At 36.1% G+C, this 14,875-nt stretch overlaps 1 protein-coding gene across 1 annotated transcript in view; it reads right to left on the bottom strand.

The window, feature by feature from the left end:
• The window catches only part of LOC140758720 (insulin-degrading enzyme-like 1, peroxisomal), a 55,480-nt gene that overhangs the window by 12,953 nt on the left and 27,652 nt on the right, over positions 1-14,875 (bottom strand). The window contains exons 13-18 of the mRNA XM_073094983.1: positions 14,247-14,333; positions 10,748-10,851; positions 7,039-7,141; positions 6,681-6,776; positions 6,411-6,600; positions 1,976-2,037 (exon numbers count right to left, since the gene is read on the bottom strand). Of these exons, the coding sequence (XP_072951084.1) occupies positions 1,976-2,037; positions 6,411-6,600; positions 6,681-6,776; positions 7,039-7,141; positions 10,748-10,851; positions 14,247-14,333 (642 nt within the window). The remainder of the gene's footprint in view (positions 1-1,975; positions 2,038-6,410; positions 6,601-6,680; positions 6,777-7,038; positions 7,142-10,747; positions 10,852-14,246; positions 14,334-14,875) is intronic.

Raw genomic sequence — 14,875 nt, 5'->3', positions numbered from 1 at the left:
CCAACATCTTTCAATACACTGCATATAAATTCAACTTTCACTAACTAGCGATGTTCCAAATCATGGATCCCCCCAAACAGAAAAGTGTGTCCAAATATAGTCCTAACTCTTAATGACTAAGAAAATATAAATATTTTGTTTAATAAAGATCAAGACCATGTGGAATGTAAATGTAATGGCATAGTGATGAGATGCAAGAAGGTAAGGTGTTCTGCCTGCTAATTAGCCTTTTAGTTTTATGGCAAGATCCTCCATTGTCTGAATTTGTTTTGTACGGGAACTTGGCACCAACTTCATACGGTCAATGTCAGGTTAGGAAACCAACCAAAGAATCTATCATTGAGCATTCTCATTTTGAGTTTTGTTCTAACCAACCCAATATTGTCAGGAAAAGGTCTGTATAATTGTCAGGATGTGTGAAATATCCACAACAGTTTGATCTAAAGATTATAACACTTGGTGGCTTAGTAAGATATATGGTAACATATATCAGAAACTGCAGAGAAACATGAACTGCTGTTGAATAGGAAAAGATATGCTAGAAGAGAAAAGGACAAGTAACTTTCTAATAGCTCCAAACTAAAAGTAGATGTATTGAGCAATAACTCAATCTCTTGAATTACAATCTTTATCACCTTAATTAATGTGCTCCGAAATGACAAAGCCAACAGATGCTAGTTGTAAGAACTAAAGATAGCATAAATGACATATCGGGACATATGATCCACATAAACCATTCCATAGTTTGTAGTTAACAAAACCAACTTATTTACCAGGTGGCTCCGGTTTAGTCTGTCACGCGTGCACACACTGATCGGGTGGACATGCTGAGTCGATGAATGGACTGTGGTCAAATGGTGAGGGAAAAATCTTAGGAAGGGCTCGGTTCAGGGGAATTAATAAAAAGGCATTGGACTCGATAGATGAACCTGAGTAGGGCCCTTGGGTGCAAGTCCGGATCAAGGAGTGAGCCGAATAGGGTGCTGATTGACAATGGAAGCACGCATAACTTCCTGAGAAAGTCGATAAAGCTTGCAACACAATTTTTGGTATTGGTGGCTGATGGAAATAAACTGGAGTGCAGGAAGATTTCCTGCGACACAGAGGTCCAATTGGGATTACAAGACTCTGAATTGTCTTAAGAGCACAGTGGCTACAAAGTTTGGGAACAGTCGCCTTTGACCATAACAATGGAGTTCAAGAGCCAAGACTGATTGCAATTGGATGTAGGGACAGGCATTCAGATAGGACAAGTGAACTTGATGCACCGGAAGATGAGTCACAATGTGGGGGGCCATTATTGATGATCATGATGGAGATGACTCCAATCGAGCCATCAATAGCTGCACTGAATCTATAGGATTCAGGCCAAACAGTTCGCACATCGTGGAGTGCAGCCAAGAGGTGGGAAGGATTGGTATGGAAAAATGCTACGTTAGAAGATTTTGAGAAGTTGAACCTGCTGTTTTTACATCTGGACATTGAATATAAGGTTCATTTTTAAGGGTAAGAAAGCGATAGAAATTTATTAAATTTGGCTCGGATGTTCAAATGCCCGGTGGGTTTCACTGTTTGTTCGAATGACTTTAGATTTTTTACCAAGTACAATGTTCACTGATGCGTCGAAGTGCCTTCCAACTGTTTGAACGTTTGACGACCAGATCGTTGAGTACTTTTAATTATTTTTAAGAGTTGGATTGGGTTAGGATTTCTTCTCTTTCCTTAGTGATTAATCTGATTGGGAGACTACTTATACGACATTTTACTTAAGTTCAGCAAGCAATAAAGTATTTTCTTCTCTTTCTCTTTTCTCTCAGCCTAGCTGGGGGCTAAGGTTTGTGATTTCTTCTTTTTTGTCATTAAACTGCTCTGGTATTGATTAATGGGATCCATCGGGACAGAACCTATCATAGATCAAAAGAGGATATGAATCATAACAAACGAATAGAAATGTACTGTAAAGAAAAATGCTAACCTGAAATCCAGTGTCAGTCTGTTGTATTACATAGTAAAGACCAGCAACTTGAGCATCATATGCTGAAATAAGAAGTAGAGTTAACAAATCTTTGCAAGATGATATATTGCTTACAGAAAATATGCCAACATAATTCAGATAAAATGGAAGAAAAATCAAGTTTGATAAATTTAAGATGCTACGGATTCGGATCCGCAACTCAAACAAGACCATGTTGGTCAGGGCATCCCCGTGCCGATTGGCACTTGCTATACTGATAATGGCACGACCGATTGGCACTTGCTATACCGATAATGGCACGACACTTGGCACGAGGTGTGCCAATCCACACCCCCATGTCAATTAGTATGATTGCGTGACAATAAAAACAAGGTGCCTGAGGCCCAAAATAGATCTTATTAGTCCGAAATAAGTTTTGTTGATCCAAAATTGATCAATTAGAATGGCAAACCTAATATATTCTATATGATCTCTTTTTATCATGTAACAAACATGATATATCATGTGGAGGCCCCAATCCTCTAAAGCTTGTTGTTTGCATCTTCTTCCAAATGACATCATTTAATGGATATGAACTTAGTTGATCAATTTTTGCGCTCATTCATATCAAAACCAAAAATTGTCTTTCATATGCACATTTGGAGAAATCAATGTCTACTACAATACATAATTATGTTTACAATACATAACTGAGAATTAGGAGAGAAAGGGGGGAGATTTTGAACCCTGGATGGTAGTTTTCTTTTCAGTACGAGGAGAATCCTATAATAGAGTAGATGTAGACTGATGATAGTTAGTAGGATCTATTGCTTGATGAAGAGGGAGATCCTTCTCGATCTTACAGATTTATTGTTTAAGAGGCTCGAGTGATGCATATAGGACTCAAACTGTCAGGGAAGTATAGCATGGACATAGGGATACTCGGGTGGAATACCAAGATAACTCAAGAGTTTGATCGTCTCATGTTAGGTCGAGTTCATCAAAGTCAGACAAAGAGTTAAACCTCTACAGCCAAGCTAGTGGTGATCAATTGGGTATTAATTGAGGACGATGGTCTACTAGTCAACCTAGATTTGCACGTACTAGTCGAGTTGGATCATCTTCAGGACTAGTTAATCCCTTAGAAGGCTTAGATATAACCGACAATGATAAAAGTAGAGATGATATGAGTGATGACACCTTAGACTAGTGCAGTAATGAGGGGGATAAGACATATGTCCTTAGAGAGGGATTGTGTTTGTAGCGGAGAAAGTTTTACATGTGCCATCTAAGATCAAAACCACGAGAGCAAACTTAGACAAGCATGATACAAAATTTATTAGAGACAAAAGAAAGGAAATCGGTCATCTCAGGCTCAACATAATTACAGTTAAATGAAGAAAGAATTTGAATCTATAGGTAGCCGGACATTATGGGACGTATACTCATAAGATGATATAAGTTCATCATCATCATCATTATCATCATATCAATCATACCTACTAGAGTCACAACACCCCCACATCCATAAATCCGATATGTCTATAGCGTGCTCGTCTAGTGCAAGTTGTTCTTGTACATCTTCAATATCCATATAATATCATATGAGAACGACAAAATTCATATTTATAAGAAGACTATGTGAGGTTACAATGAACAACATTATTAGTAGATGAGTTTTGAAAATTATCAACAATATTTGATGCAACACTCATGTTATTTTTGTGTCGGTGAATGAAGTCTCTGCTCACCATTATTCTACGTTCAATTAGGTAAAATTTTAATTATTAACTATTATCAATTAATGAATGCATTTAATTATATTACATGTTGAATAATGTTTCTATTTGACCATTGTTATATCTTTAATATATATTGTAGTACATATATTTAAACAAAACCTAAGAACTGACGTACCAAAAACCTAAAAACATCTCTAAATACACTTATTTTTCTATTAAAAGTGTGTCAAAAGTATACCAATGCTTGTGAGTGGCACGTCAAGGTGTGCCACTAGTACATATAGGCATGTCGAGGGTGTGCCAGTTGGCATGCCACATGCCTTTCGCACATCCATTGTTGATTGCAAAGACAGAACTTTAACTTCAGTGCAAATCTACTTAGAACACTAGATCCTAGTGAGGTCACTACTATTTATTGGAATTCTCTGATAGAATCCTACAAATTCCTGACAAAAGGGATGATAGAACATTAATACAAGCTTCTTCGGATGGATGGCATTGTAGAAGGTTAAGTATTATCTAGTAAGGATGGCAATCGAGTCGAGTTAGTAGGGCTCGGGTTAGAATAGATTTGGATTGGGTTAAAATAGTACAAATATGAATGCGACCCATTTATTAAACGAGTCAAATTTCTAAATACAAAACAACCCGCTTATCAAACAGATAACATGACACAACCCATTTAACCAGTTTAATAAATAGGTTGTTTTTTTTATACAACATGATCAACCCGTTTACACAACACTATTAACCCATTTACACAACATGAACCTGTTTACATGACTACACAGACCCGATTCACCCATTTACAAGATTAATACAACATTTTTTGACCAAACTTAATACATCATTTTCTAACCCAACTAACAAAAAGAATATAACACACAAATCTTATAAAATTAGGCAATATCCAATAACAATGATTAGTAACACTGGCTCCTGATGGTGGTATTGTCGGAGTTGGCAAAGCGACAATGGAAATGTAAAGTTCAAAAAGTTTCCTACATCATTCCTATGAAGCTCCTGTCTTTCTTGATATAATTTGGTCCTATAGTTTCGAAAACTCCTCTCCTGAGATGGTCAAGTTCTGGTTGACATTAAGTTACAAAAGTTTAGTCAATTATTTGTGGAGCGTTCTCGAATTTCTTTCTCTCTAAACAATCCCATATTGTTAGGAGAAGTCCTGGGTGATGACAGTAAGAACCTAAAACATGAGGCAATCAAGTGAATAAAAGAAGGCCACAAAATCATTTCTTCCTTGCTAAATGCATGACTCCAAGGCTCAAAGGATGAAATCAATGTGATTTGGATTATATATATTTGTGCCGAGTGGAATCTAGCAAGGAAGAACATGAGAAATTAAGAGATGCCAAAGAGCTCATGCATCTGACTTGCTGTCTATGAACACCAGCCATTCAGAATAAGATATAATATGAGGGCCATACTGGCCGGCACATTCTGTGCCAGCAAGGGGCCAGTTTGTGGCCTCGAGGGGTTGCTGGCAGCCAGGCACCACCCAAATCAATATTTTAGGCAATTTTTGCAGCCCTAATCCTATTATGCAGGATGAAGATGATTCTTAGCAAATTATTAGGTTTATCTTACGATCCGCTTGAAAATAAGATAAGAGAAGTAGTGAAGGGAGGCTGAGCCCATCTTCAGTTTGACATAAGGTAGACAGGAGGCAGGGAAGGAGGAGTTGCAACAATGAGGAGAGACCGAGGCAGAGGTGGAGCTATACTTGCGGCAAGGCTGTTACATGCCACAAGATGTGCCGCAGCACGTGCCATGCCCTGCCAACACATGGCCAGCACAAGCCATGCCTGTGGATTGTCACACAGCAATCCTTGGATAAAGTACTAAGACAAATCTTTATCTTTGATCTAGTCTTAAGTCTTGACTATGTTGGTTTAATTCATGGATGGTTATGTTGCAAGGTCATATTACTTAAAGGTAACTGTTGTATTTAGAAAGATAAGCACATATTTCCACAAACTTGAGTTCACGGAACACGGGAGAAGGAGGCACAAAAGAGAACTTTTAAATAATTAAATTTTCTACCAAGTCTAGCACCTAAAAAGAACATAAAAGGGTTTGAGAAAGTTGTATCAGTTATGTAAACATATGGCATCAATCAGACAATCAGATGCATTAGAAAATCCAAGATATTAACTTATTTCATTCAATATGAAGGTTTTGAAAGAGGAAGAGGGCAATGAAAACTAGCTGAGGAATTAGTAGTGCTTGACGTGCCACCAAATATACTGGGTTGCGCACTCATACGGATGATGACTCGGGACAAAAAAGTCCTTGTGCCATGATACAAGCATGTGTGTCTGTGTGTCTGTATATGAGAGATGAGAGAGTTAAGATGGTGGCAATTACGTTAGATCCATAAATACGACCATGAACAATGTTGTTGCCTCTGTCAATAGCATACAAATAGATAATCCTCAACTCATGGCTCTCCCACTGGAACAACTAATTAATAGTGGAACAAAGGGTGAATACTTGAATGATGCTTTGGCATGCTTCAAGAACTAATTCTAAAACTCATGGCAATTCTGGCTCCCAAATCCCAGTTGAACATGTAATTAATAATGGATTACTTAATACTTGGATGGAAAATCACACGTGACAATGCTGACAAAACATATTATAGATAAGCCACTAATAACAGAACCCAAAGCATAACCACACGTAAGATGGCTTACCATATTCATTCAAATAATCCATTAATAATTTTGTGAATATATTGGTAAGAACTGCTGCTTCAGGTGAATGATTTGCCTGTGGACAGTTGAAATCTATCCTAGTATAGGCTTTGGGAGTGGAGAACATAGAATCCGACTTATACCACAATCTGGAAAAAGACGATCCCCTTAGCATGAATGGAAATTTGACCTGTTAAAAAAGTAAGCCATAATGTTTAATGCATCTGTAATAGGCATGTGTCAAGAACAATCATTTGTTATGAAGTTTACCTTCTCTTGCACCTCCTTTAGTCCAAAATCGCTTGGAATGAAAATATTCGGCTTAGGAAGATTTAGAACTTCACTGGGAGCTTTTTCTACCCATTGCTGCATAAGAACTCAACTAATTTATATTCCAATTAGGAACTTTTACAACCCCATATTTGTAAACTTATAGAACTTGATTACTAAAAAACAGACATAGTCTGGCACTTTAACTATCTAAGTTACACAGCATTTAAATATATGTAATACTGAGAAGAGGAACAGCATGATTAACTGAACAATACCAGAAAAAGGAAAATGCACAACAAGAGAAATGTGACAATGAGAGTCTCCCTAAGTTGGGAGAACAAAATCGAGAACAGACCTGGATAGTGGAAGCAGTGACCTTTTCAACAGAATAATTTGTAGAGTACCATGGCTCAATTGTATCAGTAGATCCTTCAAACTTTTTAGATTCCCAAAATATTCTGCAAAGAGAACAACTTTTGTTGATAAACATATGATTATTCCAAAACTGAAAACAGAGCAATGAAAAGGACAATAAGTAAAAAAGGGTACTTCAAAAATATATCATAGAAATAATTTGTTATTTCCACCAAAAATCCATGTACAAAAAGGTAGTATCCTACAATATTTCACGTACAAAAGAAGCCAAGAATCAAACATTATTAGATTGTAAGAATCACCATCCTCTAGAATCTGGAATGAGACAGGCTAGGCCTAGTACAGAGAGAATTGTGCCTGAAAGCCATGTCAGATAAATGCAACTTACCTACATGTCCCCATATACCTTTATATGTTCAATGGCCTTTTTGATCTAAAACAATGAATTAAATCTGACATTTGCATTTTGGTGTGAAAATACAATCTCATTTTATTATTGCTTGTTTTCATGCATGTTTGTCATGGAAATGATTTGTTATTTCCACACAATAATCCATGTACAAAAAGGTAGCATCCTACAATATTTTACATACAAAAGAAGCCAAGAGTTAAACACTATTAGATTGTAAGAACTGCCATCCTCTAGACTCTGGAATGAGATAGGCTAGGCCTAGTACAGAGAGAGCCATGCCTGAAAGCCAAAAGACCTTACATGCCGTCAGATAAATGCAACTTACCTACATGTCCCCTTATACCTTTATATGTTCAATGCCCTTTGAGATCTGAAAAAATGAACTAAATCTGACATCTGCATTTTGGTGTCAAAATACAATATCATTTTATTATTGCTTGCATTTTCATGCACATTTGTCATACTATCAGTGTGCTACCAATTAGGCAATTTTTTTGTTTCTCCAAACTTTTGCATAGAACAAACAAGAACTTTTCTGCATAGAAGCCCCTAAAAGAAAAAAATCTACAAATATACTTTTCACTTTTCACTTGTAAGACATTTTATATAGTTTGCCTTCTTTCAGACTTTTCTATTTTGGGCCAGCCGAGCCCCTCTGAATTAGTTAAAACACATAATTCTCATGTTTGACACAAAATTTCACCTAAATAATACTAAATTTGTATGAGAAGACAAATATAACCAATTTCACTTTATTGAAACATATGAACTATTGAAGACTACTATTTTAAATTCTGCAAAGTCACCAATGACAATGGAATATCAATTTTCCCTCCATCACTCGAAGTTTAGTAATGGACTCCTTAAAGATTGACATGCTAGTAGACTGCCAACACGTGGCACAAGGGTCGGCAATGGCACTCTCCTGTGTCAAGGTGCACCGCAGTATGCTGATAACTACCGCTATCTATATCGCCCATATGAGTAGGGCATTGAGCTGCACGTCCTGAGTGTCGCCTGATACATATTTAACTTACTCAAAAGAGATCCCTTTTGGAGGTATCTTTACTAGTAGTTCTATTTCCCGAACCAAGAAGGATAAAGAGAGATTTAGTAGAGGAGAAGGTTGATTCATGGATGGGAACTTCAAATCTCAATATAAAACTTCTACTCATTAAGTTCAAACTCATTTCTTCAGCCCATCAAATATCTCAAGCCAAGGCATGAGGGGGAGTATTCAATGTCATATATAATCTTAAACTTTTAGAATAGTTGTGGGTTAGCATTATTTAATTGGTTTTAGTCAAAGCAAGATCACATAGATATAGTTGATTTCAATCATTTTCATTAATGTCAACCTCAAATTTTGACTATACACGTGAAATTTGTCTATTAACATTTTTAAAACTAAATATCGAAGTTCAAAAAATAAGAAAGATGCAACTTTGTGATGGAAGACAAGTTTAAACGGGTGAAAATGAAACTCTGCTTGCCACTTGTCACGATTTTTGTCTCTTTAATTGGCAGCCACTTTACTAAAAAAAGAAGTGGAAGTGAGAGGGTGAAAGAAGGTGAAAGAGAGGAGAAAGAGAGAAAATTGAGGAAGAATTCAAGATTTCTTCTTCAAGTCCCATCAAAAGATATATTTTTCCTTTTTTTTTTCTCTTAAATTTTTATTTTACACTTTAAAAACTAATTAGGATATACAAATAATATATCTAGCTCAATTTTACTAGATCTATCATTTGTTAACATTTTTCTACATAGATTTAGCATGTTGTTAGATTTATGAAAAATACTCTACAAAATATAGGAATTAAAAGGAAAAATTAGATGAAGGAGATTTGACCCTCTGCACACTAATTTTTCTCAGTACGAGAAGGATTCTATAATGGAGTGGATGCATATTGCTAAGAAACGGAAGAACTTATTGCTTTATTAAGAGGGAGATTTTCCTTGATCTTATAGATTTATTGCTGAAGAGGCTACAGTGACAAACATAGAAGGATTAGATGCAAAGAACATGAGTGATCAGACTGTTAGGGAAGTACAGCAAGGATAAACGGATACTCAAGGGAATACCAAGAGGATGGTGATGGTGATAATGTTTGAGACTTAGTTTGAGATCGATTGCAATGATTATGTGGATGAGACATGTATCCCTATTACACAACCTTCTCAAAGAAACATTGTTTGCACAAAGAAGGAAAATTTTATACATGCTACTTGAAATCAAAACCATGAAGTGTGACTTAGACAAACACAAAGCACAGTTTATCACAGATTGAGAAAAAGAAAGCAACCATCTCAAACTCAACATGATTAAAGATGGAAGAGGAAAAGACTTAAGTCTATAAGTAGTTAGATATCAAAAGACGTGCTCATAGGATGATATGAGTCTATCATCATCATTATCATCATGTGATCAATGAGAACTCCTTGAAGTTCTTCGGTGCAGCATCTTACTTTGCTTCAAACTACAAAAGTTTCAAGATCTCTGTACTTGATCATTCTTACTATTGGAAAACCTCAATGACTAATGGACAGGGCCTTTGCCAAAGAAATGGGACTCCTTCTATGCAAGTCAGTCCCAGCAGAGAGTGGAAGATCTGCCCTAAGGGTCTATTAAGCGCTATGAATTACAGGAAATTAAGTGGTTGACTTGGACAGGAGACTATTTACATGTTCACTGTGCCGAGAACCTCACATGGGAATCGCTTTACCTACTTTAAGCAAACACAAGCGGTCATCCTTCATCGAATTATTTTGGAACGTGCTTCTGCACAAGACATGGCAGTCCTGCCATGACTGCATGGGCCCACTTCTACTCGTGGTACCACCTCCTCACATATCCAAGCTCAAAATGCACCCCCTCTATGCAATCAACTCAGCGGATGAACCTATGGCCACCAGAGCCAAAGCACATTTGTTATGCATATGGCTATAGTGTGCATGTGACAGCCATTCTAATACATGTTCAATATAAGAATTGCAAACTCTATATTTGTACGAAGAATTCATGAGACATTACAACAAGCAATACTATCAATAAATGAGATTTGAAGATTCTTGACAATATTTAATGTAATATTCTATAATAGTGTACCCAAATCCAGAATAGGAAAAAAGATATTGAATCAAACAAGGGCTTAGTGATGATATATTGACTATATTCTTTGAGAATATCTTTCTTTTGGATGCAAATTTTATAGTAAAGGTTCAAATGCTAGTATATTAGATCAAACAATGAAGATAAATTAACCTGTTATGGTATTACCTGACATTGCTTGGAGTCAGCTCATCCAATATCTTCTGAATTGTGCTTGGAGCGAATTTTGATGGCATGGATGATCCAACTAACCAATCTTCTGGCGGGTATATCTGACATGATAATTCAGAATCATCAGCTGACACTAGACAGATTACTACAGCATGCATTGTGACTGTTTGTTAGCTTTCAATAGACACGAGCAACTAAAATGATACAAGTTTCCATTACTGAAAAGCGCTCATTACTTCAAATCAGTGAAAATTCTCTAAGGTTGCCCACCAACCAGTAATACAGAAGTAAAATAAATGATGTCAAGATAACCATCAAAAGTGGAAAAGACCAACATGATGATAAAAAATTTACACTTTAATGATTTGAAATGTACCAAAATAAAAAAGAATTACACTAAAGCTGAAAGCCAAAAGTTAACAAATGCATGTAACCCAAGCTTTTATGTTCTAGTGGTACACATCTTGCCAGCAATTAGGTAGCATTATACATGGAAAATTTTCAACAGAGTGACTTATCAATCAAAACACTAAACAGGGTCTTAAAGAATAAGATACCACATCAGATGAGCAAGGTTTTAACTTGTAAAAGACTGTCAGCAGTAGACAGATGAACAAGGGATCATGTAGTGCCTAAATGCTAAGTTGTCTAGATGGGTGCTCAGAATTCAAGACAGTTATAACATAAACAAATAAAAGAAATAATAATTAGACATGAAGTTAAAATTAATACTTACAATCTAAACAATGTACTAATGCATTCTTGTTAAGAACTACGGTAAGCTATTAGAATCCACTAATTTATCAGCATGTACAATAATTTTAATTTTCAAAGTCAATTTACATACTAAAATATGATATAATATGAGATGTTAAGATGGTCAACTAAATGAGAACCAAGCCGACCGTAATTGTATTCTATCTAAGACGGGAGCCTAAGCATTAAGGCAGAAATTTTTCAAAACAATGTTGATGAGAACATTAAAATCTGCATCATGAGAAATTAAATAATAGCATGACATTGAGGTTCAGGGTTCACAACTTACAGCCTTGAGATTTTAAGTTCATTCAGATTCCACTATTCATGTTACATCCAAGGATTCGAGTTTCAGCCGATCTCGAGTGGGATCAGCTGAAACTGATCGGGATCGGCTATAGCCGATCCCGATCCAGGCCGAAACCACGGCCTGCTGCACAGTCAACAGCAGCTAGAGAGAGAGGGGGAGAGAGAGAGAGAGAGAGAGAGAGAGAGAGAGAGAGAGAGAGAGGAAGGGAGAGTGAGGGAGAGAAAGGGAGAGAGAGGAAAAAAGAAAGAGAGAGTGAAAGAAAGAGGGAAAGATTAAAAAAAAGAGGGTATGAGAGAGAGGGAAAAAGGAAGAGAGAGTGAGAGAGAGAGGGAAAGATTAAAAAAAAAGAGGGTATGAGAGAGAGAGAGGGAAAAGGAAGAGAGAGTGAGGGAGAGAGGGAAAGATTAAAAAAAAAGGGTATGAGAGAGAGGAAAAAAGGAAGAGAGAGAGAGAGGGAAAGATTAAAAAAAAAGAGGGTATGAGAGAGAGAGAGGGAAAAAGGAAGAGAGAGTGAGGGAGAGAGGGAAAAATTAAAAAAAAAGGGTATGAGAGAGAGAGGAAAAAAGGAAGAGAGAGTGAGAGAGAGGGAAAGATTAAAAAAAAAGAGTATGAGAGAGAGGAAAAAAGGAAGAGAGTGAGGGAGAGGGAAAGATTAAAAAAAAGGGTGAGAAAGAGAGAGAAAGAAAAAGATAGAAAAAATGAGTGTGGGAGATAATGGATACTTTAGACTAACAGTTAGAGGGATAGAAAAGAAGAGAGGGAGAAAAAGAGATTTTTACTTTTTAAGCTTTATATGTGAGTAATTATTATTTCTTATTTTCTTATAATTTTTTCTAAATTTTTAGAAATTTCTCAACATTTGTAATAATATTTAGAATTTTATTTAATTAAAATAGTCCGATCCGATACAAGCGGCCGATACGGCCGATACAGCCGATACGTATCATTTTTTCGGACGACCGATCCCGATCCCGATACCGATTTTTGGAACCTTGGTTATATCCAAGATCCACACAGGCGGTGAATTGTAATTCAATTGCAATTGTAACCTCTAATTTCATCTACTAACTCTTATAGATATCAGTTTGGCATGAAGAATTCAGAGTTAGTATCTAGAATCTACAACATTTGTTTGTTTGCTTGGTGGACCCACATTTGTTGGTTAAATAGATCAAGGATTTAAAAGCCGCTGCATGGGGATTTGTTGATCAGATGGGAGTGATGGGAGTGATGGATGATGTAGCAGGATAAGTCCAAGGAATAGTATTCACTGGTTTATATCTGTCATGCAGACTTGGTGTTAACTGGCATGTCAGATGGCGCACCTAGATATGAGGAAAAGAAAGGTAACCCACCAAACTTGCTGGGTAAAAGGAAAGTTCGGCTAGTGTGTCAGAGAGAGTGCTAAAGAAAGATCATCTGGCTTGTGACTTGTGAGGGACAAGAAGGGGAAAATAATACGTGGAATTCTCTACAAAATAAATTTTCTTCAATTTTTCATAATCAAATTACATGTACTTCACTAATTTCTCAGCATTATAACATCATATCACAATCCAAACTAATTTGAATCTTCCCAATCAAAAAAAAAAAGAAAAAACTAAAAAGCAAAAATTTACGACGCACAAGATAAGAATTTCCCATATTCTCTTCTTTAATTTATGTAAATATATCCCAAAATCTAGTTGATATCCCAGAAAAATGACCCTTGTAAAATGATTGAGTATTTCCATAAGTTTCATCTGAAGCTTCTTAACAGGCAAAACTTCCCTAGGTAATTGCTTCTTGACAGGCAATAGCTCTAATACTAGCTTCTGTCTGAAATTGATGCATATCCTCCAAATTAAATTGTTTGAAATGTAAAACCTTGAAGAAATTAGGTAGATCTAAATTAAAGAGGATGATGGCTCAATGCTTATTTGTCAAGACTAATTGCCTTAATCGAGATGATATCCTTTGAAAAACATCAACCTCATCAACAATTAAATCCATACCATTCTGGCACTTAAGGTTGCCAGAAATTATTTATCACTAAGAATGTAAATTTTTAACAGATTTTTCAACTAGAACCTAAATTAGGAGAAAACAAAGGCTAAAGTTTATGACATATTTTCTCCCTTGGAGAAAGAAGCATGTTATATTATTGACATAATTAGATGGAAATCTATACACATACATGCTTAACAACCTCTCTACACACAGGTCACAACCACAATGTAAAGAAAAACTTTGCAGTTGGAACTATCCTGCCATCAACTACATAAATCTTATAGACTAACACTAGAAATGATACAAAATACAAAGATTTAACAACAACACAAACTTGAAGCATAGACAGTGACAACTGCAATAATAATAAAAAGTAGCAATAGTGATATCAATAATAAAAGTCATAGTCTCTCTTTAACTGAGGAATAGTATTTAGCATACCTGCATATTTGAAGCAATGCTCATAACATAACGAATAGGAGCACTTTTATCTCTATAATGGAACCCCGTCTCACATATTGCCACAAGCTTAAAATAAATGCTATGTCAGGGTTCATGTACCATAATGAGATAAAGATATAAAATGTCCACGTAGAATGCTAAACCAAACTTTTAAATAATGACAGAAAGAAAGTACTCCCAATACTTTTTTAAATATACTCATACAGCATAATTTTAGTAAAAGAAATTTGTTAGAATGAAAATTGCTTTCAGTGACCTCATACATCAATTTTAAAAGATCTACCATTTATTGTGGCTTCTCTACTCTAAAACAAACTCATCTATCTTATGTATGTAGAATATCAAATGTAAGACATCTAATCGGTGGATAAATTCAGCCAAAGGGCTAGTGGTTGGTTGTACAAAAGGAATTGCCAGAACTATCAAGTATGGACTATGTTTGGCAGGAAGAAAACTCGAGCACCTTATATAAAGTGAGTAGAAGTAATTTATGTGCCAACAAGAGAACCAATGCAGACACTCTTTCAGCACAAACATGCTGGGCAGCAAGGATTCATAAGCACTAGCATTGGGTGCAACCAATAGGGTTATCAACCCAACTCGTGAGC

The sequence above is a fragment of the Typha angustifolia genome, chromosome 4 (genome assembly GCF_048772165.1).
Source record: "Typha angustifolia cultivar Huaian chromosome 4, ASM4877216v1, whole genome shotgun sequence".
In the NCBI taxonomy this organism is placed as follows: Eukaryota; Viridiplantae; Streptophyta; class Magnoliopsida; order Poales; family Typhaceae; genus Typha; species Typha angustifolia.
This window is presented reverse-complemented; position numbering and strand designations above follow the sequence as displayed.